Source organism: Carassius auratus, chromosome 8 (genome assembly GCF_003368295.1).
Source record: "Carassius auratus strain Wakin chromosome 8, ASM336829v1, whole genome shotgun sequence".
Lineage (NCBI taxonomy): Eukaryota > Metazoa > Chordata > Actinopteri > Cypriniformes > Cyprinidae > Carassius > Carassius auratus.
Window position 1 is genome coordinate 23,877,332 of NC_039250.1, and position 24,346 is coordinate 23,901,677.

A 24,346-nucleotide genomic window follows, 5' to 3' on the forward strand; every position below is an offset into this window, starting at 1 on the left:
CATTTCTAAATGACCAGTTATGACCAGTCATAACATAAGATAAGTAAAAAAGCAGATCTGACAAGAAGGGTCTGGCTGCAGACTTGCACTTGCACTCTCGGATCTGTACTATTTTTTAGTCTACTTTTGTAAGATTGAAACCATTACCAGTTAACCTGAGACAATTGAAATTACACAAAATATGACTGTAAATATCACCTGCATTAATGTAGACCATTATATTCTACTACTGACCAGTCTGAGTGAGCTCTGTGTAGGAAAGGATGGGTGAGAAGGAAGGGGATGAGGAGGAATGGGTTTCTGGGTTTCAGGGTTTCAGCTGTCTGGTTCATTGAATCAGTTCTGGCCTTTTTAGCGTGCCATGTCTTTCCATCATGGAGAAACTTCTCTCTAGTGACACCTTCCCTCTGACTTTCTTGCCTCTTTTGATGAATCTTGTCACCTCCAATTGTGCAGATTTCTGGGCAGACTCCAACAGGTGAAGGTTTCTCACAGGTTACACACTGCTTTGTGTGAGACACCTAAAAAGCATATTAATGGCTCACTGATTGAACTATAATAATCTTGATGCCATTTTGAAGTGAGAAGAAAGCCTTTGAGATAGAACACAGGAACATATCAAAACAAAAACCATGAGATAGGTTCTTTTAAGCAGGTGCAAATGGTACTTTAGGTCTCAGGTGTCTGGAGGTCTCATGTCATAAAGTGGTCCCATTTTAAAACAGACATTACCACTGTGATGGAGTTTAATGGTGATGGAAATTAAGAATGATTACACTGTTCATTCAGGAATCTTTATAAGCAAGCCACATATGTAGATCCAAGGTTTCTAAGAAGTGACTTAGAAGATGATTTAGAATTTTTCTATAATGGAAATTCTAAATTCTTTGTAACAGGTGTGTGTCTGTGAATGGGTATCTGATATGCAGGCTAAAATACAGTTGATGGTTTGGTAAAAAAATTAAAATAAATGTATGATTGACTAATAGAACAGGCACTTCACATTTAACCATTTTGGTAAAGTTTTTAGTGAAGCTCTCTGGCTTGTCAACCACCCTAATAACAATCAGAAAGATTCAATATTTTAAATTGTAAGTTTTGTTTGTCGGGTTCAAAATTAACACCATTAATCTGTGACTAGACGTGGAAATTACAGTGTTGTTCCATGAGTTTGCAGTGCAGACAGTTGTAAATATCATATTTGTTGTGTGTCTCTTTTAGACTGTCATTATGGGATTAATAATATTGTGAGGCTATGTGGTTCTGTCAGTCTGAAGATGGACAACAGATTTTTAGTGGGGTATGTTTGTAATCTAAGCCATCATTGTCTTCTGTAATGTGTAGTGTACAGGAAAAGTGAGTCGCTGGCTGAGGACTCACTCTTGGCTACGGTCAGGTTACATATTGAACATGTCAAAGAAATGAAACCAAAGACACTGTAAAAAAAATGAACAAGCTATTTACTTTTGTTTTAAAAAAGGTAACAATTAGGGGTGGAACGGAAAGTGGAACTTTTTCACGGTTCGGTATTGCTATGTTAATGGAAAAACTATATTAAAAAAAGAAAAAGGATATTCTATCTAACTACAAGCCTCAGCACAAATAAATACAATAGAGTAAAGATGCAAGTCAAATGAACAGTGATTTAAAAGAAATGTGGGGGGTGTCTATAGATTTCTGCATAAAATTCTTAAAGATGGTATTCTTGTGTTCATGTGACCGAATATTATCTGTATGCACAATAATAATAATAATAAACACAATATGCTACAATGCAAGGGTTTTCAATCAGGGGTTCAGGACCAAAGCAAAGGGGTTCACAAAATAATTTATTCCATATTTTCCATATTTTTTCCATATTTTAAAATGTTGATGTGCTGAATTATTCAAAAGTAATTAAAATAATGTAATGTCAAATAGACTAAGCAAAATGTAAACCCATAAAAGCAGGGACTTACAGGTTTCTATAAATAGTTTTCAGCGTTGGGAAGGTTACTTTGGAAATGTAATAGGTTACAGATTACAAGTTACCCTATTTAAAATGTAAAATATTTAACCCTATTTAAAATGTAGTAGTGTGACTTTTTTAATTACTTTATTAAAGTAAAGTAACTAATTACTTTTGGGTACTTTTTGATTACTTTTATGAATTTCTAATGAATGTTTATTTGCAACTGTTAATCATCTTCAACCATTTACATCATGCAGGTTTAACCTTACAGTAGTGCTCAATACTGTCAGACTTACACCATCCTTCATCACTTGAATTAAGATGATCACATTTGAACACATCCACCACACAATCAGACTTTAGTACTGCCTTTTACTTTAATGAGATTGACCTGAAGTTCTATGCAGATTTAAAATCTAAATAAATAGTTATAGATACTTTTTTTTAAAACCAAATCTTTGCATAACTGCAGGCATCTAACTGCATCTAACAATGGTTTGGGGAAAAATAGTAAAAAATAAAAGCATATACATCAACTCAAATACGGTTATCTAATAAGCATGTGTCCTATTATGTGTACTAAACTCCTGAAACATTGGTGTCTTTTTGAAACACTGCTGTCTCTTTGTATATGATATGATGATAGTTTCTCAAAATAAGTAAAAAATGCTCATGAAGTGACTCAGAGCAGTTCTAGAGATTAATTTCCATGAGGGGCGGACTGGGAAAAAAAATAGGCTGGGAAATCTCACACTCATACACCCACAACCCATTCTGAAACATGGACAACCCAATTGTTTTATGGACTTGACATGAAAAAGATTTGAATCCTTAGGTTGGGGGACTTGCAACGTAATTAAGAGTTCTCTCCTGAACTGCACCTTCACTACCATTATCCATCCATCTCTGTCATGACTTTAATACTAATAAGATTTTTATTTGACTTTTACCATGTTTTGTAAGTGCATTTTTGTTTTTTGGGAAAATGAATTACCACTTGTATTTATTTTTACTACAAATTCCATGGTTAAACCACGGTTAGTGCCATTCCATAGGCTACATTCATTTTCCAAGGGTTGTGTTTTTGTATGCACTAGCTCCCCCTAACCCTATGATAAAATATGATGATTTGTCTGCTAAATTACTACTGTAACATTACAATAGATAGTAATGACTTCGTTTATACAGTATTTCGAGTGAGTGTGAGCAAGGTGCTGCTGCTGCTGCTTGATTAAGTAAACAAACACAAAACTACATTAGCATATTTACAGATGAAACAGACCTGCCCCTGAAACCCTGAACAGAAGTGTCGCTTCTCTGCTCCAGCTGTGCGCTTACACAGTTCACTCCGGTCTCTCTCTCTCTCTCTCTCTCTCTCTCTCATTGATTACTCGGAGTCTGATCCAAACCGTTCGGCGGATGCGCAGAGAGCGCACGAGCCCAACCATTACCAGTAACGACTGATTTATTAGAGATTTAATTATCGAATGGCGGATTCGGAAATAATCGCTTTAGTATATTCGGCCTGCAACTATACAATAACAATATTAAATTAGAGGGCCAAATCGTCTGCCAGGCCACCGGGAACAGAACACCGGTTCTCCCGATGTCCAGTCAGCGCCTGATTTCCACAGACACGAAGAATATGAATCGCCATCAGCTCCGCGTCATCCACACGAGCGCGACGGGACTTGAGCACTATATTAAACAACTTTCAGACCCTGGTGTCTTTTTTTCGAAAAGAGTTTACATACTTAGAAACACATTATCGCGGGAAGTAGCAGTGCTGGGGGTCCAGTGTTAAAAATAAATGAATGAACAATATTCAATTAATTATATTAATTTGTATATTCATTAAAAATTCTTTGAAAAATGTAGCCTAATCGTACAATGACAAGAGGCAACGGTTAAATACAGAGATGTATAGTAACGAAGTAGAACTACTTCGCTACTGTACTTAAGTACTTTACTAGAGTATTATTTTTTTCTCCTACTTCCACTTTTACTTCAGTACATATTTTCGCTGAGTTTAATACTTTTACTCCGATATTTTTTTAATGTGCTGCATCGTTACTCGTTACAATTATAAAAATGTTACGAATCATTCCATTACAAACCACTGCCAGAACTGTGGATTCAGAAGCTGGCACATCATTGAGCGAATCAAGCGATTAAGAAGACCGCGCGTGTTGACTGAACTGCTGTGAAGAGAGAGATGAACACCGAGCCGAGCCAGATAATGACTCGTTCACGAGTCAAGAACCGGTTGCATCGGTTCTCGGATGACCAGTAATGTTAGTTCTTTCTGACAGTTCGATTCAATAAACCAGTTGAAGAAAACAGTTCACCGATTCTTTTGCGCTCGACGCAATGGCATCATTGCCGTTGACTGCACCTGGGCTAATAACATTAACACAGAATTAGTTCAGAATCAATCACCAAAAGAATCAGTTCGTTTCAGACGCTCTGTGTGTCGGTTTGCTTCACGCTAAATCACACATGCTCAGTAGCTCCTCGGTTCACGAATCGGACGCGTCTGACAGAAACGGTTCTTGACTCGTGAACGAGTCATTATCTGGCTCGGCTCGGTGTTCATCTTCAGTTCTCTCTTCACAGCAGTTCAGTCAGTGTACTGTTTGAGTCAATGATTTACTCCGGGTTATTGGTTTGTTTTAACTCAGGGGGAGTGTCAGACACATTAAACAAGTTCATCTGTGGATTAATGCGTATTGGAGATGCGAACCGTTTAAAACTATTCAGTTCGATTTGGTGAACTGTTTAAAAAAGATCCGGTTACATCGAATGATTCGTACGCGAACCGGATATCACAAACTGCTTTTGTCTTAAAACAGACACGTAAGAGAAGACAATGCTGAATAAACTCATAGTTTTTGCTATTTTTGGACCAAAATGTATTTTCGATGCTTCAAAAAATTCTAAATGACCCTCTTGATGTTTTGGGGGTTTGAAACAACATGAAGGGTAAGTTATTAATGACATAATTTAGCAAATTGGGCTAACTAACCCTAGTAACCGTTTTTTGTTTACAAGAAGTTACAGTCAAAGGAATTGTGATTGTCCTTTAGGTTAATCATTTGAAATAGTAAAAACAATATGTTCAAACTTGACTACTTTCTTTAATAGCTACATATCACAATACTTCTACTTTTACTTTCAGTACTTGAGTAGTAAATTTTAAAATAGACTACTTGCAATACTTAAGTACAAAAAATATTGAATACTTTAGTACTTCTACTTAAGTGTGGTGCTTAAAGAGCACTTCTACTTCTACTCAAGTCACTTTTTTGATAGACCACTTTTACTTTTACTCAAGTATGGGTCTCTAGTACTTTATACATCTCTGGTTAAATAGCTATGAGTTATGTTGAATCAAATAAATTCATTTCTACTGATTAAACGTATCAAACTGGCTTAAAATATAATTTGACATGGTTTTTGGATTATATTATAAACTGCACCATGTATCTGCCATAGTATACACAAATTAAGATTTTTTTTTTCTGATCTTTAACCCTAGGTCTTCCCTGTTCCAGAAATAAAATTAATGTTTTAGGTCGATTCAATATTACTCTTAATAAAGCACACACACAACGCTAATGAAAACGTCTCATATACATAACATTTCATGAACGGAACAAATAAGACTAACCGCGTTAATTGTAACAAATAATTGTAAGGTTTTTGGATTTTCCCCTTACTTTGAATAAATCGAAAAAATATATAGGCTACAATAAAATAGTAGCCTACAATGACAAATTCACCAGTATTAAACTGAACTTTTATAAGGATTTCCCCCCCCGCGTTTAACACAAAGCAGCCTATTAGCCTATGGATTTCCCCTTATGAAAACGACCGTAGGTTGTTGTTTAGGCCTATTATCTTGGCAAATTCGCATATCTATAGATATATATATATATAGCCTATATACATATATATATATATATATATATATATATATATATATATATATATATATATGTATATATATGGCTTTGGATCCGTAATCATAATCATAGTGTCAGTCTTCTTGCATCTTGTAGCCAGTGGCGGCTCCAGACAATTTTGATTGGGGGGGCAATGGGGGGTCCTGGTCTTTTCAAGGGGGGTCTCATGAAAACCAAAAAAAAATACAGTGGACATGGCTAATAACTGCATATTTCTGCTACTAAACAACAAAAACACCTTTGCAATGTAAACAAATGACAGGCTACATTTGTTATTCATATCCTTCACACTGCACTTTCATGTCAGGTATATTATGCATTTTTATTGACATTGATATTTTTTACATTTATTTCCAGATAGATATTATTGAGTTTACAGGCTAAAGTGGTCTTGCTGTTGTAAACACTGTTGCTATTGTAGAAAAAATATTTGCATCACATTTAAAATATAATTATATTTTAATTCATTTCTGAATTGTTTTTATTTTTATAATGATAATTCAGAGAATGAGAAAATCTGAATAAGCCTTACCAGTGTTGTGATAATTATTTTTACGTGTTAAAAATAAATAAGTACTGTAATATAATAAAAGTTTATTCAAATAACATAAAAAAGACCAGACCCCTCGATGCCTGTGAAACCTTTCTCCCTCAAACAACACGTTAGTGTTACTTCTACACTACAGGCTACACACAGCAATATAAACAACGTATCTGCATGTTCTCACATCACATCGTTCTTGTAAAATAATAATAAGTAAATAAACACCAAAATCACTTCGCTGAGAATGAAACACCACTTACCAGCTGCCACGATGTTGAAAATATCCTCTAGCAATTAAAAAATGCGCGTGCAGCATGAGGAATCTTCCCGGTTGGATGAGGTCGTAGTCAGGTGAACGGTCATCATGTTGGTCATTTTATTTACGGCTAAATTATTATTAATAAATTGTACTAATATTATGATTGGGCGTGGGCAGGCATTCACAAAAGTGTATGTTATTACAAAAAAAAATTAGGAAATTTTGCTTTGACAAAAGCGCACTTAAGGGGCAAAGGAGCAGGTGCTCAAGTGAACCGGTTCTTTCGGACAATTCGATCAAATAAACCAGTTGAAAAAAAATGGTTCACCGGTTCTTTTGCGCTCGATGTAATGCCGTCATTGGCGATGATTGCCCTTCATTCAAGCCTTTGGTTTACCCGCGCTTATAACATTAGCACAGAATCAGTTCAGAATCAATCACCAAAAGAATCAGTTCGGTTCAGATGCGCTCTGTGTCAGTCTGCTTCACGCTGAATCACGCATGCGCAGTTATCATCAGCTCCTCGGTTCTCGAATCGGACGCGTCCGACAGAAACGGTTCTCAGTTCAGTGTATGAATAAATGTCGAAATAATTATTATTTATTATTGTTCTGCGTAGTTTTAAGAGAAACATTTTTGGATCTTTATCCCGAATATATATATTTTTTAATCAGGAAGAGGCTGGGGGGTCAAATGGGGGGTCAAGGCATTTTTTGGCAGGGTCTTGAGACCCCCCAAGACCCCCCCTGGCGCCGCCGGTGCTTGTAGCTACCCATCACCTGGCCAGCTCAAAAATACTTTTCCGCGTCTGACAAACCTAGCGACTCTTTTTGCGCAGGGTTCTCTCTCAGCGTCTTTTATATCCAGTGCGCGGCGTAGGAACGGCACATTCAGTTTCCAACATAATTTCCAAGCAACTGTCGCTCACTTAGGCTACTGTTTGGAATAAATATGAAATATGAACACACAGTAGTTCATATGTTAATATGCACGTAGTTTGTTACTCAGACGCAGGCAGCACTGCATGAAACAATAATATAGCCAAAACCTGAGCATACAGTCGTTCTTTAGTTTAGGCTAAATTTATGTTGGTTTTATCAGGATTTCAGTGTTATGGTTACTTGTGTTTAGTTACTACAGTATTTATAGAAAATATGTAAATGGAAACAGATTTATTGGGCATTATTTAGTTATTGCAGTGTGACAGTTTAGATAGCAGAGAAGATCTGAAATACCAGAACTTGTGTGAACGAAACTTGATGCAATGACGTCATAAATATGCTAATTATTTTGAGACGTCACCCGCTGCCACAAGTCTCACAAAATCTTGTTGAAAACATCGACACACCTGCTACTATTAATGTACATGCTCATATTCATGAACAAATGCACACACATCATTATCAAATTAAACTGAGCATCTATTTTAGCAGGTGACGACCCTGAGTGCATGTGTTGTTCTGTTGATTTGAGAAGTTTGCAATAATTGATTTTTTTTTTCTTTTTTCTTTTTTTTTTTTTTTTTACTGTTTAAAGCTGCAGTCAGCAGATAACTGAACAATGCATCATCAAGTGAGTAATGATCACATTCAATTACAATCAAACACACACAACATAAACAAATTCATGTGTAAAAGTTTGACTTTATTTCAATCAGGCCAAAATGGAGGAAAAAGATCATTGAATTGCTTTCATCACCAGGGTAAGTAAAACTTAATCTTCTTAAAAGTGACTATTTTTAAGTTGATCTGGATATTTTAAAAGGAATATACTGTTCAAGTAAAAAAAATAAAATAAACATTATTGGTTCATGTGGTTCTGATCAGATGACAACTGAGAGTTAAATGAGGTCTTCAGTCCATTGATGGAAGTAAAAAACAAACAAACAAGCAAAAACACTTCTAAATCCATGTTTTTAATGTGTATCAATTTAATGAACCAATAAAATGTATTTTGTTCTTTTTACTTATTCATTTTTATTACAGTTTATTGTACAACCAGCCGAGTGTGGTGGCTGGGTGAGTATTATATTTTTAGTACCAGTCTGTTGTTACTAAATATAATGGATGGAATGATTACAGCGCTGTATGTGTGTTTTTTATGAAGTCGGACAGATGTTGCTTCTGCGTCACCATGGTCAGCTCTAATCATTTGGGAGGGAACCTTTGACTCCACACTGATCGACTCCATCTACAAACAACAAAATCTCACCATAGCAACCACTGTCTTTGCTTTGGGAAAGTAAGTCTTCAGGATACCTTTCATCTTGTATTAAGAATTCTAATTTTGTCCTTGTTTCTGGAAATATTAATCATTGAAGGATAAATTAACTATAATGAATTTGTTTTCTCTGTTTGTTAGATACACACGTTTTGTCAAAGATTTTCTGGAGTCAGCAGAACAACATTATTTTGTCGGATTTCGAGTGCATTACTACTTATTTACAGATCAACCAGAATCAATTCCTGAAGTGAAGATAGGTGAAAACCGTAGTTTGACAATTGAAAAGGTTCCGACTATGAATCGATGGCAGGAAATCAGTATGAACAGGATGGAAAAAATAGAAAAACTAATAGAGAATGAATTATTCAATGAGGCAGATTATATTTTCTGCCTTGACATAGATGGAAAGTTCTATGGCCGGTGGGGTGCAGAGACTTTGGGTCGTCTCGTAGGTGTGTTACATCCTTGGCTCTTTAATGTTCCAAGAAATCAATTCACATATGAGCGCAGGCCAGAATCTAAAGCATACATTCCTGTTGAGGAAGGTGATTATTATTATGCTGGTGCTGCATTTGGTGGCTTTTTGGAGGATGTACATCTTCTCACCAAAACCTGCAGGGAGCATCTGAAAATTGATGCTGCAAACTCTATTGAAGCAGTATGGCAAGAGGAGTCTCACTTGAACAAGTATTTCCTTTTGAACAAACCTAGTAAACTGCTCTCTCCTGAATATATGTGGCGGGATGTCAATGAAAAATATGCCTTAATAAAAATAGTTCGCTACACTAATGTACCTAAAAACTATGCTGAAGTTCGTCCAAACCCGTAGAAACTGTTGCCAATATTCAGCTACACGTAAATGTTGTGTTCTGACAGTCCTCCCATTACATATTGTGAATCTGTTAACAGGTAATACTGGCAACAGTGAAGATGACATCTACCACCAAGAAGTGAATAATCACTGAAAAGTACAGATGTTTATGAGCACAATTTAGCATCAGAAACAATATCTGACAAAATCTTTTAGAATGAACAAACACGATATCTTATAAAAACACAATGCTAAAAATAAAATAAATAGATTTTCGAGACAGAAGACAGAGGTATATTTTAGGGGTCAATATCGCTATATAGTGCTTTTCAACCCTCACAATGTTTTTAATTTCTCAGTCGCTCTATGAAATATAATAAATAGTAAACACTCAAATACCATAGAAACATATTAGCCGAGCTCCACACACATTATTTGTAGATAATTATGGGCCATTATTCAAAGCATACAGTAAACCATAAGATATATCCACCCTTTCATGGACATATATATTAATTTTAAAATATGTTTTCATTGCAAAATTAAGATGCTAATTATATTTCCTGATAGGTATGACGTCCCTTTCCTAAACTGGGTTATCAAAAAAATATTATAATAATGAAAAATAATATAAATATAGCTGCAAGCAGCATTTACCGGGGTTCAAGCATATTAAGGCCTTTGAGGTGGTCTTGGCCAACCTGAATGTATGGCTGACAGTTAAACACATCCAAAATGAAGAATAGGCTCACATACACACAAACTAAAATTAAATGATTAAACTAGTATATCAATACTCTACAAGCATATTCTCACAGACTCATATACACACAAAGACACAGCTATATATACAGTACACACATTTTGTTTCAGGTATAGATATTTTAAATAAGTAATAGGTGATACAAAACTTATTGCAAGTCTTCTCTTTTTAGAGTTTAGATGTCATTTTCAGGTTTAACTGTAATCATAATCTGGCAAAAGTGTAAAAACTGATATATCTGTATGAACAAAATTGTTAGCTTTGAATCAATGAGATTTAAAGTGTTACAACAGTGATTTTATAATGTTTAAGCATTCAAATGAATCCAAAAGGAAATCTATGAAAAAAAGTACTGTTTCAGAGTTTAATAAGACCATTAGTGGTCTTCCGCTGCCATCTAGTGGTTATACATTGCAATTTCTCATACATCACTTTGTTTAACCTTTAACAATTAAAGTGTTATATTTTCCCCCAATCTCTTTAAAATTTTGCATGCTTCTTTAGAATAAAATTATGCATTATTTTACACAGTTTTGAGACTTTGTGGGCTTTCTTTTGTTATTTATAGGTCTTTGGGTACACTATGTAAAGCACATATTATAAAATGACGGCTATATAGTTGTCCAAATGCAAATGTTCAACATTTTTTGATAATTATTGAGAGAGTCTAGAGAATTGTACTACTTTTATTGATCTTCAGACAAAACTCTTGGACTAGTTTACAAAAGTAGTTTTTATTTATTTATTTATTTTTTTTATTTTTTTAATCTTGAATATTTAATTAACATTTTTATTGACAACATTGGTCCCAAAGGTAAAGTTGTCCAGAATGAGATGATCTATCATATGATATGAAGATCTAGTGTTTGTGTGAATATATGAGCATTTTCAACTAATTTGAGGCCATTTACCATGTGTTTTTGAGACCTTTTCTACGGTTATACCGCCACCTATGGTCCGATCTCCATGAAAATTTGCATGCTTGTTAAGAGTCGTTTGCTACATGTTTTCACAAAGTTTCATTAAGTTTTGAGTTTTCATTTAGGTTTTATAAGCTTTTGGGTATATTTGGGCATGCCTCTTTTAAAAATTACCCAGTTATAGATAACCAAAGGACAAATTTCAATTTCAATTTCAATTATTATTATTTTTTTTTATAATTACTTATGGCAAAAAATATAAATAAATAAATCCCTCTATGACAGTGTGTGAACCTGGAGTTACGTAGACATATGCCCTGTTTGTTCTGTTCTCGCACTAGGCGCGCTGCATTCTGATTGGATCGGATATCATACTGTGGGAGGTCAGGGCCGAGGAAAATCGTGCTATAAAGCGATTTAGAAATTGTGCACGCTCACATTGTGATTTTATGACGGTATCTATTAATTGCACAGCCCTAGAATGGACTGGAAAGACTTCACGTGCACACTTACCATAGCATGGATTTTCAAATACCGTTCTAAGGAGGGGCTCTCGTGGCACTCTGATAGAGCAGCTCATAGATGGAATGTTGCATCCCAAAACAGTATGATTGAGAGTCATCAACTCGATCTATGGAAACAATACTGGAGCACTCCGGGGAAAAAAAAAGAAAACTCATATGAGAGGAGAACTCCGAGCTCAGAGTAGCGCGTTCATAGGCGACCCTTTTTTGGAAAAAGGGGAGCACTACTAAATTACCCAGGAATCACCCAAATAGACCCTCATGTTGAGGGAAGCGACTGGCTGAATGGAGCCCAAGAACATGATACCGGATACCAGAACATGAAGCCGGATGGCTGGTGTTGGCGAGTGTTTAGTAAACACTGTAACTGAGCACTGCAAAGGAAACTCACAGAGTTTGTTATTAGACACGTAACTACCAGCAATTTAATACATATAAGTATATACAGAGAGGGTTACATTTACTCACCCAACCTCCTGCGCTGGAGCCAGGCTCAAGAGGCGCCTCCTTTTAGTCTGGACCATCAGTCAGGTGGTTGCTATGAACATAGAACCATAAAAACATTAAAGGTACAGCATAGGAGACTGTTATGCGAGAGGTTTCCACCTAACCTCGATCAGGTGGAGAGCTGGTGGTTACAGGGGAATTAGGAAGGGGAGGATAAAAGCAGAAGTTAACCCTCTTAAGTCGATTAACGCATATACGCGTTATGAGGCTATTTTCTCCTGATAACCTCTTAGACTCCAGAGGTTAAAAATCCCCAAAGGGAACGAGTAGATGTCACGGTGTCTGATCTGTGCTTCCCCGGGTGTTCACTATTGGTCTCACTTCCCCATAGGCACTTCACCGCAGGCACTACATTTCCAACTAGCTTTGTCCCTTCATCACAGTTAATTGCACACCTGTTATTGCACTCAGCTGTCTCCACTTCCTTCGTTATACTGTCTATAAATACCAGTCTTTCTCTTTCTGTTTTCATGGAGTCCTTATTTTCCGTCACCTGGTTTTCTCACATTCCCTTGTGTTCTCTAGTTTCTTGTTTGTTTTGTTTTTGTTTTTGTTTTCATGGTTATCTGATTACCCATTAAATATACTGCTCTTGGATCTCTCGTCTCCTGTGTCCTATCGTTACAGAAGGACTCCATCAAGATCAGATGCAGCGGTGTGGGATTTTTTGTCCATTCCCCAGCCAGATTCCTAAAATTAATCAAAAGGGGAATGAGGTGGGTGGTGTGGCACAAGAGTTCTGGACCTTGGCGGTAGGATTGGGATATAATGATACTTTTTCAACGTCTGTCTGGACAACCCTGTGCCGGAGAGGGAAATCTGTACCTGCATACTGTACCTGCAACATTGGTCTCAGTGGGATACCCCAGTCACACCTGTCTCTCCAGGTGGGATGGCCGACTCTAGACCGGGGTCTACAGACAGGAGGACCGCACAAGGTGGTCGTCAGCCCAGCGCCACAGCGCAAGGTGGCTGCCGGCCCAGCACCAATGCACAAGATAGCCGCCAGTCCAGTGCCTCGGCACAAGATGACAGCCACAGCTGACCCTCCAGAGTCGAGTCAGGTTTCCGTTGATCCTCCAGAGTCGAGTCAGGTCCCCATTGAACCTCCAGAGTCGAGTGAGTTCCCCGTTGACCCTCCAGAGTCGAGTGAGTTCCCCGTTGACCCTCCAGAGTCGAGTGAGTTCCCCGTTGACCCCCCAGAGTCGAGTCAGGTTCCCGTTGACCCCCCAGAGTCGAGTCAGGTCCCCGTTGACCCTCCAGAGCAAGTCAGGTTACCGATGACCCCCCAGAGTCAAGTCAGGTTACCGATGACCCCCCAGAGTCAAGTCAGGTTCCCGATGACCCTCCAGAGTCAGGTCAAGTCACCAGTAACACTCATGAGTTAAGCAATACCACAGTTAGACCTGAGGAGTCAAGTCAAGTCATCGTTGATCTTCATGGCCAAAGTCAAGTAACCGCTGATCTCCATGAGCAAAGTCAAGTCACCAAAGATCTTCATGAGCAAGGACAATTCACCAATGATCTTCATGAGCAAAGTCAAGTCACCGTTGATCTTCATGAGCAAAGTCATGTCACCGTTGATCTTCCTGAATCCAGTCAAAACACCATGGAGTCTCTTCACATCTATGCTGAACTACCAGAGTCTCTCAACGTCTCTGCGGAACTTCCAGAGCCTTGTCACATCTCAGCTGAACTCCCTGAGCGTTCTACTTATCCTGTCGTGGCCATGGAGGCCATCCAGGAACTCACCGCCTGCCCTGTCATGGCCATGGAGACAATCTACCATCTCTTATATAGATGGTTTCATCGGGCGCACGTGCCTGGACCTAAGTTAACTTCCGGTCTGTGTTGTGTATATCGGTCTGGCTGCGGTGCCATCTACAAACGCAGTTAAAGCCAAGGTGATGAATAGACTGAAGTTGGGCTCAGGTGGTTGTGCTGCGGGATGTGTTTCCCATACATTTATTTATTTTTGGAGACTCGCAACAATTTTAAAACTGATCGATTTTCAAAAAGGCTTCTTTTAATAAACATGAGTAACGTAACGTTACGTAACGTACTGCACGTTTAATAATAATAATTCCTTACATTTATGTTTAAATATCAAAACGAGGCACGGGTGTTTTTATATCGCTGTATTTCTGAAAGAAGACGTGCAGGTTATATGCATGATAAAGCAGCGTGTGAGCGTACCAGCTCTGCTTTGTTTACAGCTGTTACTGGGGAAACCTCCATTTCTCGCGCTTTATGTATGTGCTTTAAAACATCTCCTGCTGGCAAATAATGAATTAGCATTTTCATTAAGTCCGCCTGATCCCCACAGAAAACACATTTTGTTTGTTATCAAAAAATATCTACTCTATAGGGACTTGGCTGTTGTTATTGATTCTATTTGGAGTCTACCGGAAGTTAAGTTAGGTCCACAAAAGCGCGCATGCGCAGTAACGTTTGTTTATGTTGATGCCGTTGAAACCGTCTATACAGTGTTATTATTGTGGCTGCGGTGTTTCACGTGACAAATATGACGCGTTGCCATGGAAACATTAAGGGGGGACGTTCTAAAATAACTGTCGCCCTCGAAAAATCTTACTCTCGGGAGTAAGTTAGAATATTTTAAACTTAAGTGTGATTCAGTGCCAAATCAAGGAGACTGCAGCTCTTCTAAAAAGGTATAGGACATGATCTATCATCATTACACTGTTTAAAATTTGCTAGTCTCTGGTTACCTGCAGTTGCATATGGAGTGTTTTAGGGAGCGCTGTATTTAAAAATATGTCGTTGCAAAGCGAGATCTCAGTGTGTATTAATCATTGATGGTGTAATAAAGTTAAGCCCCCTTAACAATTTCACATGCCCCCTCAGTAATTTTATCCTGCAGCCGGGCCTGTGTAGATTAAACTATCCAACAGTATATTTAGTAGGCAACTTTAAATTTAATAACATATGTGTTCCCAGTTCAAACCCATGCCCACTTGGCCCATAAATATGCCATTCAAGACTCATATATGTGTACCCAGATCAAACCCATGCCCACTTGGCCCAAAAATATGCTATGCAGGACCCATATATGTGTTCTCAGTTCAAACCCATGCCCAATTGGCCAATGCCTGTCCCTTATGGGGCCCATGTAACCAGCTCATATGGGCTTCCTATGTAGGACTCATACTACAAAACCTACATGGGACCCGCTGATTTCACCCAGCCAAAGCCCATGCCCACACAGTAACCATGGAACTCGCAATTAACCCGTTTGGGCCCTACATGTCATTGCTGGCTGGGTGGTCTCCAGAGTGTTTGACATGTGCTTTGTTCCACTGTCCACCGCATTGTCCCTGAAGTCGCTGAGTAGGTGCTGGCCTTTCACCAAGAGACTGACCACCTGAAGACCCCAGAACACACAGAGGAAGGGCTGGGCTCAAAATGTATTTTTATTTTCTTATGTTAAGCCTAAGCTATGTTATAAATAGTTGTAAAAAGAACTTTCAGTAATGTATAGAACAACTTTTTTTTTTTATGTGTGTTAAAAATATATTTATCGGACAAGAAATATACATATAGAAGAAAGTTTTATGAAAATATTATAAGCTGCGTTAAAAAAATAAAAATGTACATAATTACTTCTATTTTATTTACATGTGAATATACAAAAAACAAAAATACAAAATTTACAAAAATCAATCTCATTTACAAATAAATGACACTACAAAAATTATGTATACAACTTATTTAATTTTTAACCACAAAAATAAAAACAATTATTGACAATATGTCTTTTAAAAATGTAAAGTGCGTGATTCTGAGATATGATAGGTGCAAAGTGTCCATCATATGTACACAATTTTTCCTGGGAAATGCATCAGCCTTCGTCGTGCCAATATGATGCAATCGGCCCTGGAAATCGGTCTTCGAAGGGTGCATTCTGAATTGGGACATCTTACGTCGTGACGCTGTGACCACACACTTCAGTTTGGAACTGCATTCATCACACTGCTGTGACGCAATCACACTTCAAATATTCCCTTCGTAAGTCTGTGCACTTCAGTTTGTGACACAGCTTTTGTGTCTTCTTGTTGGTCCTCCAACTATCCACTTCACAGGTCTTGGAGTGCCACCTGAATTGGGTTCCAGGTCATTACCCAGCCACCAACGACATGTGGGGCCCAGATGGGTAAAGTACGGGTTCCATGGTTACTGTGTGGGCATGGGCTTTGGCTGGGTGAAATCAGCGGGTCCCATGTAGGTTTTGTAGTATGAGTCCCACATAGGAAGCCCATATGAGCTGATTACATGGGCCCCATAAGGGACAGGCATGGGCCAATTGGGCATGAATTTGAACTGAGAACACAAATATGGGTCCTGCATAGCATATTTATGGGCTAAGTGGGCATGGGTTTGATCTGGGAACACATATATGGGTCTTGAATGGCATATTTATGGTCCAAGTGGCCATGGGTTTGATCTGGGAACACATACTGTATATGGGTCTTGCATGACATATTTATGGGCCAAGTGGATATATCTTTGTTTCCAAGTGGAACGTTAAAGAACGCGACCCACACGTCTCCTGGAAATCAGTTATAATTCAACCAATCCAATGATGATTTTGAAACTCCTGAAGTGTTTCTTTTGTGTTCCATATGCATCAGATATTTAGCCAATGGTCAGTGGGCATGACTTCTGAGGCTGAGACTACTAATCCACTGGCACTTGACTCGACAGTGTGTGTGCTACATCCTTTTTACAATCTCTAGCTAAAACACTGCATTCTGTGTCAATAATGCATTAATGCGGCACTAACATATAGAGACCTCAGCTTGTAACTATTCTCTAATTAATATTTTGAAAATTATAATGCATTAAATTACTCTGTTACTAAAAAAGTAATCAAATTACTGTAATGCGTTACTAAAGCCCTTTTCACACTGTGATTCCGGCAAATAGACGGGTAATGTGTCCCGGCAATTGTTCCTGGGTCACTAGATTTTTTTTTGCGGAATATGTGCGTGCTTTCACACACAATCCGTAAAGGTCCCGTGTCGACATGTGACATCAGGGCGTGTCATGAAATGTACGAGTCAAAAATGCTAGGCACGTTATACTTTCACTGAAACTGGCAAACGATCTCGGCATCAGCGTGGAAAGTGAGGAACTAACTGATCTCTGCTTCTTTAAGTTTGCACATATTTTTTAATCGCAAATGTTGATCATCCTTCAAAACACCTGGTTAAAGAGTTGCCCGATAATGTGCATCATCACTATGACACTGTATTACATTTGGCTTTTGTTCATACAGCGCTCATTCCGGGACTGAACCCGGCAATGATCAGTCGGATCAGTCCCAGAATCAATTCGGACGCATGTTCGTATGTAGCAATGTTCTGGCAAATTGCCGGGTCTGACGTGCAGTGTGAAAGGGGCTTAAGTAATGCGTTACTGCCCAACATTGCTGGTGACAGGAAATGACTTGTTTCACTAACTTAAACATGCAATGTCTCTCTGCCCCAAACATCAAATGTTTGATAAGAGTCCTGGCCTGAACACATCTTAAGGCCAGTATGAATTTATAGTCATAGTGCCAACTGCTTGCAACAGGAAACGACTTGTTTTACACAAACTTTAACATGCAATGTCTCTCTGCCCCAAACATCAAATGTTTGATAAGAGTCCTGGCCTGATCAGGTCTAAAGGCCAATATTCAGTTATAATCCTAGCATCACTTGATGCCAACGGGAAATTACTTGTTTTACTCTAACTTAAACATGCAATTCATTGCTACTTGCAGCTTTAAATATTTATGGAATTGCTAATTGATTTGTTTGTTCCTTTTTTTTTATTACCAACTGTTTACTTGTCTTTAATAATTTAATATTTTAAATCTATATTAGTCCATTTGTTCTTTTTTGTGGTCTTTTTGTTAAAAGCATAGCCAAAAGTTAATCTTATAGGCCTAAGTGTTCTTTAGGCTGCTGGTTTTTGCTCATGTTATTTAGCTGCAACAAAATTCTTTGTAAAAAGACAATAATTGTTTGACATTTACATTTTTTACTTTTTTTTTATTGGATTTTTTAACTTACTGGAATTGTAACCAGGAATCAATAAGAATCAGAATCGTTAAGCAGAATCGCAGTAGGAATCGGCTAAAGCGACGCATGCATTTAAACTCAAGGGTGTTCGGATAATGTAGTCTCTGCTCTCGGTGGGACCAATTAGGAGCGCGTGCATTGTGAAGGGCGCTCTGAAAAGCAGCAGCGCAGGCAAAAAATTAAAACCTCTTTTAAAACAGACGTCCAAATGAGTGTCAGTACACTAAAAGCACGTTCTGGGCACACGCAAAGGTGGCGGTACGCTCAAGAGCTATAAAGTTATTTGGAAGTGGCGGTACTGAGTACCGGTGTGTACCGGCCCACTTAAAGCACTGCTAACATAAGTAAATTACAGGAATTTTTTTTTCAACAGCATGCATATTGGAAGCTGTTATTCTTCCTACTCTTGATGTGTACCAGACAAATGAATGATGTTGCAGTTTCGTCTGAGCTTCAATTGTAACTGCCAGTATCTCTGTTACTGCTACCAGGTTTGTGAGGCTGTTGCAATGTTGGAACAGGATGAGTAGATCACATCCATTCTTTCTTGGGTAACGAAGATGCTGTAGGAACTCTGGCAATATATGTGGCTTAACTGGGTCGATATAATGATGGTAATACTCCTCCATCCCAGAAAGACAAACGGCCTTGCTGTGAGTGTGCAAAATCTGAAGAAGGGGTGACAGGTTTTAAAGTTTTGGCTCATGTGCACAATGACTCGTGGAGCCTAAACGAGTACATATCCCCGACATTCATTTCTCCCCGATGATGCACTTGTCAAATGTGACTCTCTTAGCTGCACCTATGGTGAAGTCCATCTTTTGACCCACCTCTACGTGGACCTTATCAACATTAGCGGGCATCATCCAGTAGGCTGGAAAATCAGTGAAAGTCTTGGTCCCCCGTATCTGGACTGCTGCTTCGATTTTAATCTGCTATGCCAACCATGCATACAGTGTGCACACTCTACTTGGCCACTGGAGCTGAGGATCCCTCTTGGCTTGAGTGGAGGTTCATTAAAGCATTGAGAATGCAAAACCTCTGATATATAGAAAATACTAAGGTAAGTACAAAATAAATAATTAATAAGACAAATATATCTAATCAACAGGCCTCACACTAGATAAATAGACACACACTCGCACACCATAAACACACACCAGGGCTGTGTAATTATTCACACGTGCAGATGACAGCACTTTATGTCTCCAGGTAACTGATGGGAAGGAAGATACTGATACAGACACACAAGTACTACGGCCAAGTACAAACACAGATCTTCGTTACTGGGTCAACAGTTTTGTGATTGTTGTGTGGACAGAGAAAGAATATGCGTATTTGTGGTTCGGGTCTTATTAGATGAGGACTACTGGACAACACTTCTAAAGAGGGCATAGGAGTTCTTCCACAAAGTTTCAGTACCTGAGCTTGTCTTGTTACTATACTCAACAAGCCTCCACAAAAACACCTGTTTCAACAGAGTTACAGCCATCTCTCAAAAAAGCAAGAACACAGGCAAATGAGAACATGCAAAGACTCTGGTGCATTTGCAAAGGGCCTGAAGACCTGGATGACATGGTGGCTTGTGACAGTGAAAACTGTGCAGTCCAGTGGTTCCACCTCAGCTGTGTGTGGGACTCAATCAGGCACCTTCAGAAACATGGCTTTGTACCTCCTGTACACACTGACACATTGGATCACAAGTGTGTTTTTTGTGCTCATAGTTGTCTTTTGAATGACTTCGTTTTAATAATTGTATTTCTATTTACCTTTTTTTTCCCACTTTTTTTTTGCATTATTTATGTTCTTGATACCTGACGGTTACACTATTACATGTTACACCTGTTGTATTTGCACAACAGTTACACTGAACTTCTAAATTTAATTGTTTATTTAATTATCTGTTTAATTGTATTTGTTTTAAAATTAACTTGCATTTATACATGTTCTTGATACATGAAGGTTACACTGTTGTTACACGTTACTCCTGTTGTATTAGCACTACAAGTGCACTGAACGTATAAATTACTTTTTTTTTTCTATTTAACTTTTTTACTTATTGCCTTTCCTGTGGTCTTGATACTTGTTTACCTAATTACCTTTTATGTGTTACACTGCCCCTTTACTTGTTTTATGTGTTACTGTAAACTACAAATTTACCTCAGTATGTTATGATGCACAAATAAAGAGATACAGAATTGATACATTTTGCCATTTATTATTACAACAGGTGGTATGCAATATGCATAACGATGATAATGCAGGAAATGTTGTTCATGCATAGGTACTGTATATCAATCTAAGGCTTTAAAATCGGTTGATTACATCCAAAATAAAAGTTTTTTTATATAATGTACATGTGTGTATATTTCAGAAATATTGACATGTATGTGTATACAATATATACACACGTATGCCAGTGTATTTATATATACACTTAACTGACATGACCTGCCCAACCTTGGGAAATGAAAGAGCCTCGTGGTGTAATGCCACTGAGATACTTTAGGGTGTGCTGGTGTTTGTGGTGGGGAAATGTTTGTGCTCTAGCTTCGAGATTTGATGCTCTTTCAATATGAATTTCAAAGCAGTCCACAATAACTGCTACTCGACTGCCAAAAGCCTCTACAAACTGATGTGACATGGTGGCCTTCAAGCAATGTCTCTCTGGCAAGTGCACCAAGGGTTTGAGATGTCTAAACCTTGTGCCTATGGTATCTCTGAATGTGGTGGACACAGTCTTTCGATCCACAGAGAAGAGCTAAGCAATATGCTGAACTGGGAGGTTCAGCCTGAGGAGCATCAGTGTTGAAAGGAGCATTTGAAAAGGTGAGAGTTTTCTGCCAGTCTGTGGCAGAAAGGGAAGAAGCTGTGTCAGCAAACCCATCAGAAGCGCAAGGCATGGAAGCCCAGTGTAGTAATTCACCTATGCATCATTATCTTTAAAAGAATCATCATCCATTCTCTTTTGGGGCGAGCTCTTCCTTCAGTCTCCTGTTCTCCTCCAACAAGTGGTTAATATCAGCATGCCTGCAGCTACAAAGATGGCATTCCTGGAGGGGGGTTATGCATTTATGTGAACAACAATTGGTGCACTACACCACTACACAACACCATGAATGTAAATAGTCAATGCTCCCCAGATTTGGAGCTTTTGACAATTAAATGCAGGTCCATTTATCTTCCTCATGAATTTACTGCTGTTTTGATATCTGCTGTGTATATAACACCGGATGCTAATGCTAGCTCAGCTCTTGGACTTTTACATGATAATATTAGCAGTCAGCAGAGTATATATCCTGAAGCTTTTCACATTGTTGCAGGGGACTTTGATCATGCAGATTTAAAGCTAGTACTCCCTAAACTCCATCAGAGGAGTTACTAGAGGAGAATATATACTGAATAAGGCCTATTCAAACATTAAGCGGGGCTTCAGGGCTAAGCAATTACCACATCTGGGCCAGTCAGATGACATGTCCCTGCTTTTGAGTCAACAAAATGGGATGTTGTTAAACATCAAAATTTGGAGCAGTATAAACAGCTGTCCTGGCCTACATTAGGGACTGCATGGACACTGTTATAGTGAAAAACTGCAACTGGGTTTATCCTAATACGAAGCCTGGATGACCAGAGAAGTGCAGTGCCTGCTCGGGGAGAGGAATGGTGTGTTCAGGGCTGGTGACAAAAAGCTATATAGTGCGGCCAGAGCCAAACTGAAGAGAGGAATCAGAGTGGCTAAGGCTGCACACAGGAGGAAGATTGAGGATTGCTTTCAGAACAGCAACTATAGGGAGGTGTGGAAAGGGGTACAGTATACTACCAACTACAAACCCAGCAACCTCTTGGCTGATGGCGGTGACACGTCGCTGGCAGAGAAGCTGAACCACTTCTTCGCCCGCTTTGAGGTGGTGTCACCGGAGGAAACAACACAACATCTATTATTACACAGCAGCCATATCCTAACAGTGCAAGAGCACGAGGTGAGGCACACATTGAGGAAAATTAACCTGATGAAAGCTGCGGGACCCGATGGCATCCCCGGACAAGTGTTGAGGGAATGCGCGGATCAGCTGGCTGGGGTCTTTACCATGATCTTTAAACAGTCCCTGTCCCAGGCCGTTGTACCACTCTGTCTGAAGTCTGCTACAATAGTCCCACTTCAAAAGAAGACTGTCATCAGTAACTTGAACAATTATCACCCGATAGCACTGACACCTGTTATAATGAAGTGCTTTGAGAGACTGGTTCAGACTCACATCATCTCTCATCTTCCACCCGGGTTTGACCCATACCAGTTTGCCTTTAAAGTCAATAGGTCCACAGAGGATGCCATAGCAATAGCCCTCTACTCTGCTCTGTCCCATTTGGAGCTGCAGGGGAACTATGCTCGGCTGTTATTTGTAGATTTTAGCTCAGTATTTAACACCATCCTTCCAAACATGCTAGTGTCTAAACTGTCAGATCTGGGGATATCTCACTCCGTTTGTCTTTGGATCAAGGACTTTCTTACTGATCGCTCACAGAGGGTAAGAGCAGGCTCTCGCATCTCCTCACCTCTCAGACTCAACACCGGCTCTCCTCAGGGCTTTGTGCTGAGCCCCCTACTATACATCCTCTACACACATGATTGCTCCCCTGTCCATACCAGTAACACTATAATTAAGTTTGTTGATGATACCACTGTGGTGGGGCTCATTTCTGGGGAGGATGAGTCTGCCTACCGGAATGAAGTGGAGCAGTTGTCTGTGCGGTGTACTAAAAACAACCTGATCTTGAATACCACCAAGTCCAAGGAGGTGATAATAGACTTCAAAAGGAAGAAATCAGAAATACAGTCTCTTTTCATCAGCGGTGACTGTGTTGAGAGGGTTCTCTGACTTCAGGTTTCTGGGCATTCACATAGAGGACAATCTGACATGGAGTGTCAACACCACTACTGTCTACACTTACTACATTTCCTGAGAATACTCAGGAATTACCAGCTCACACAAAACCTGTTGGTGTCCTTTTATCATTTCTCTGTTGAGAGCATTCTGACATACTGCATTTGTGTGTGATTTTCTAGATGCATATGGTATAGGGTTCTAAAATGCCGAACAAACAGATTATGGAATACCTTTTATGCCAAAGCTATTTGTGCAAGTAACCAAACAACACCAATGTTGTGCCACAGATCCAGTCATCTGTGTACAATTTATTAGATTATTGATTTGTATGCACCCCGAGGATTGCACTTAATTTCGTTGTACTTTTACAATGACTAAGCGTACTGCAAGCTAGCCAAAGCTCAGCACATTCCAGAGGCAAAGGAAGGGCCTAATTCACCTGATGCTTCTGGGGAAAAAACAGACGGCACTAAGTCTTGCGTGCACACGCCTATGTACATTGTAGAAAATACGCAAATTATTCAACGTGCACACTTACGACCATGTGGATTTCAGAAAGTGCACACTTACCCCCCATGTGGATTTCAGAAAGTACACAAAGCTTAGCATGTAAACTTAAAGCTACCCAAGCATCACAGAGGGTTTGCACTGAACGGGAGAGGCAAGCTCAAATACAACCCTCTAAGGCCAGGGGCCTGATGATCAAGAAGGCTCCCGCAGAAGCCTATTATGACCTGGCTACATGATCCAGGAACCATGAAGCCTGAACCAGGACTTTCATAATGGTTGGTGAAGTATCGATGAGTGAAGTAACACTGCAAGTTGAGCACCAAGTTTCTGAATCCAGCCAAGGTGGTGCTCACAGAGGACCTACCTTAGAAAGGACAGAAACCCACAGGTTCTTGAA

At 39.0% G+C, this 24,346-nt stretch overlaps 1 protein-coding gene across 1 annotated transcript; it reads left to right on the forward strand.

Annotated features, from left to right (window-relative positions):
* Positions 1-263: 263 nt before the first annotated feature.
* On the forward strand, positions 264-9,819 carry LOC113106834 (globoside alpha-1,3-N-acetylgalactosaminyltransferase 1-like). The gene is made up of 4 exons (XM_026268849.1): positions 264-304; positions 8,705-8,737; positions 8,826-8,960; positions 9,081-9,819. The coding sequence occupies exons 1-4, from the start codon at positions 264-266 to the stop codon at positions 9,769-9,771; spliced, it is 900 nt and encodes a 299-aa protein (XP_026124634.1). The 3' UTR covers positions 9,772-9,819.
* The last annotated feature ends 14,527 nt before the right edge of the window (positions 9,820-24,346 follow it).

What these genes read in the sequence shown, in the direction of transcription:
- LOC113106834 (XM_026268849.1), top strand. Translation starts at nt 264, where the DNA reads ATGGGTGAGAAGGAAGGGGATGAGGAGGAATGGGTTTCTGG. An exon ending in GAGGAGGAATGGGTTTCTGG is followed by an intron (nt 305 to 8,704) that starts GTTTCAGGGTTT and finishes TTTTTATTACAG; the next exon opens with TTTATTGTACAACCAGCCGA. An exon ending in ACTGTCTTTGCTTTGGGAAA is followed by an intron (nt 8,961 to 9,080) that starts GTAAGTCTTCAG and finishes TCTGTTTGTTAG; the next exon opens with ATACACACGTTTTGTCAAAG.